This window comes from Misgurnus anguillicaudatus, chromosome 18, assembly GCF_027580225.2.
Source record: "Misgurnus anguillicaudatus chromosome 18, ASM2758022v2, whole genome shotgun sequence".
In the NCBI taxonomy this organism is placed as follows: Eukaryota; Metazoa; Chordata; class Actinopteri; order Cypriniformes; family Cobitidae; genus Misgurnus; species Misgurnus anguillicaudatus.
The window spans coordinates 35,345,154-35,347,760 of NC_073354.2; the positions used below are offsets into that span (position 1 = coordinate 35,345,154).

Genomic DNA, 2,607 nt, shown 5'->3' on the forward strand with positions numbered 1-2,607 from the left:
ATTTAAGTATGATTAAACAGTTATCTCCTCTGAATACTTTTGAATTAAACATCAACTTGGGTTTAAATGTCTCAAATCACAAAACATACAGACTACAGAGGTCTGACGTTAAAAGACAAGTTAAAAACATAAACATTTCAGATCTAAAACTGTCAGGAACTTTTTGCTTAATGTGTTGTTTAAATCCTCTTGTTTATTTATACAGTCACTGGTTGGTATTTATCAATTATATTCATTCAAATGTCAGAGTATCTGAATGACTGAATCCACAGATATAAGTGAATATGAGAGTCTTAAAGGCCTTCTGGAAGCAAGGATAAAAAAATCCATAGATCAAAGGATTACAAGTTGAGTTAAAATATGCAAACCAAACTAAAGCCTCAAAAACATCAGCTGGGGTCACAAAATTAAAGAAAGGATTAACAGAAGCAGCAATAGAAAAAGGCAGCCAGCAGATAAAGAAAACGCCCATAACAAGAGCCAGAGTTTTAGCTGCTTTTCTTTCTCTGTGTGCAGAGCTTTGACTGTTAACACCTGTGGTGGTCACAGACACTTTCTCTGACAAAACCTTTGCATGTTTTTTCACAACATTGAATATGATGATATACAGAGAGCTCATTATAGTTCCTGGAATAATAAATACCAAAATAAAACTAATTAGTCCCCATTCTTTGTTAATAGACACAGCACAGGCACCAAAACAAGACATTTGTAATATATAAGCTTCAAGACCAACAGCATTCACCCCTGAAAACACAATGCTAAAGTTGTACACAAATGAAAAGATCCATGTAAAGGTGATGCATACAGTCACAGTGTTGTTTGTGATCCTCATTTTGTACCTCAGAGGGTCACAGATGGCCAAGTATCTATCAATAGATATTAAACTAAGATGTATTAAAGAAGAGAAACAGAGGGTTATGTTCAAGCTAGAGTGAATTTTACAAACAACATCTCCCAAAAACCAGCAGCCCTCGACAGATCGCATCATACTGTAGGGCATCACCAGTAAACCCAGCAGACAGTCACACACAGCCAATGACTGAACGATCAGATGAGTTGGAGACTGAAGCTGTTTGAAGTGAGAGATGGAGATGATGATCAACAGATTCCCAAAAACTGTCATGAGGATCATGAGTGAAATGAAAGCGTACATTGCAACTTTAACAACAGTAAGACGATGAGCTCGAGGACAAGAGTCTGAATGTGAAGGATAACACTGAAGAATATTCTCAGTCTCATTGAAAGACATTGCGTATGCCTGAACATCTGACAGGACTTTCTTTGTAGTTGTTAACAGGTAGACAATTATTACCTAAAGTTTAAACAAAATCATTTTATAAATTACAACTCTAAAGAAACATGAACATAAATACAGTACATGCCCATTCAATCTAACTCCTCCAAAATAAACTTGATATAGCTCAGATGTGTTCATTTATACACATCATGTCAGGTCTCAACCCCTCCCCAGCTGTATACGTAACTAACTGATACACAAACATTGTGACTCATAAGATTAGAATAATTTGATGTTATCTGATATTATCTGTGACTTGATCTAATAGTCAAATCAGACAATATTTTGTATCCTTCAAAATGGGGTTTGTGAAAGTCTTATAATTTTCTGGCTCCCCCTTGCTATGTGTTAATAAGATTAATGTTAATAATGTAGGGCAATATATTAATTTTTAATAGAAAAAAAAGATTTAAGGGAAATGTCTATTATTTAATACTAAAATCTAAGTTTAGGTGTTTATCATAAATATTGATATAGTTTATTAATAATAAAGTGTGATAAAATGCAAGATTTATCTCTTATTTAAAAATATATTAATGTATATTATATAATATATAATTAAGATTTTTTATGTATGAAGTCAAAAGTCTGGCATGGGCTTAATGTAACGATCCCCCTGTCATCTGCCCTCACTTTTCAGACTTCACTTCCTATCGTCCTTTGCACCCCATCATCCATCATTTATTAATGTCATCAGATGTTCACAAATATCTGGACTCTGTATATATACACTCTATTGTCTTTGTTAATGGTTGGTTCTCGTCTATGTAACATTTGTGTATGGCATGACTGTGTTACATTTTCCTGTGTTTAACCTGCTAAAGATTATTAAAACTTCTACATTGTACATTGTGTTTGAAATCAGGCACGCTGCATGGTCTGATTGGTTTATGACATTAAATAACCACAAGATAATATGCTTTCGAATCTCTCATGGTTAATGTCATAAACTAATCGGACTGCACAGCGCGAATGATGATGGATCGTTTGGGATGCAGTCACACACAGCTGTATGTATTTGTGCTGCACGTATCAGAATCAGTGACAGTTGAAGTTTCACACTCAGGCACGGTTCGCAAGCAGACCCGAGACCACCTCTGCAAAGTCCACCAGAGTATTTTGCCACCTCAATGTTGCTGTCCTCTCATCATGAGGGGGGCCTGTCTTCATCCTCGTTGACTCTTGTTCGTGTCTGCCTCCAGTGGCGACTGGTGACTTCTTTTTTTGAAGTGCACGATGCGAAGTTCGTCACAACATGTATATAGCTTGTCATGTGTGTGGTTCGTCATTTCAAAATATGTGTTCTG

At 35.7% G+C, this 2,607-nt stretch overlaps 1 protein-coding gene across 1 annotated transcript; it reads right to left on the minus strand.

The window, feature by feature from the left end:
- Nucleotides 1–232: 232 nt before the first annotated feature.
- Nucleotides 233–1,252, minus strand: LOC129429954 (trace amine-associated receptor 3-like). The gene has a single exon (XM_055186957.2). It carries the CDS (start codon nt 1,250–1,252, stop codon nt 233–235), a length of 1,020 nt encoding a protein of 339 aa, XP_055042932.2.
- Nucleotides 1,253–2,607: the final 1,355 nt, after the last annotated feature.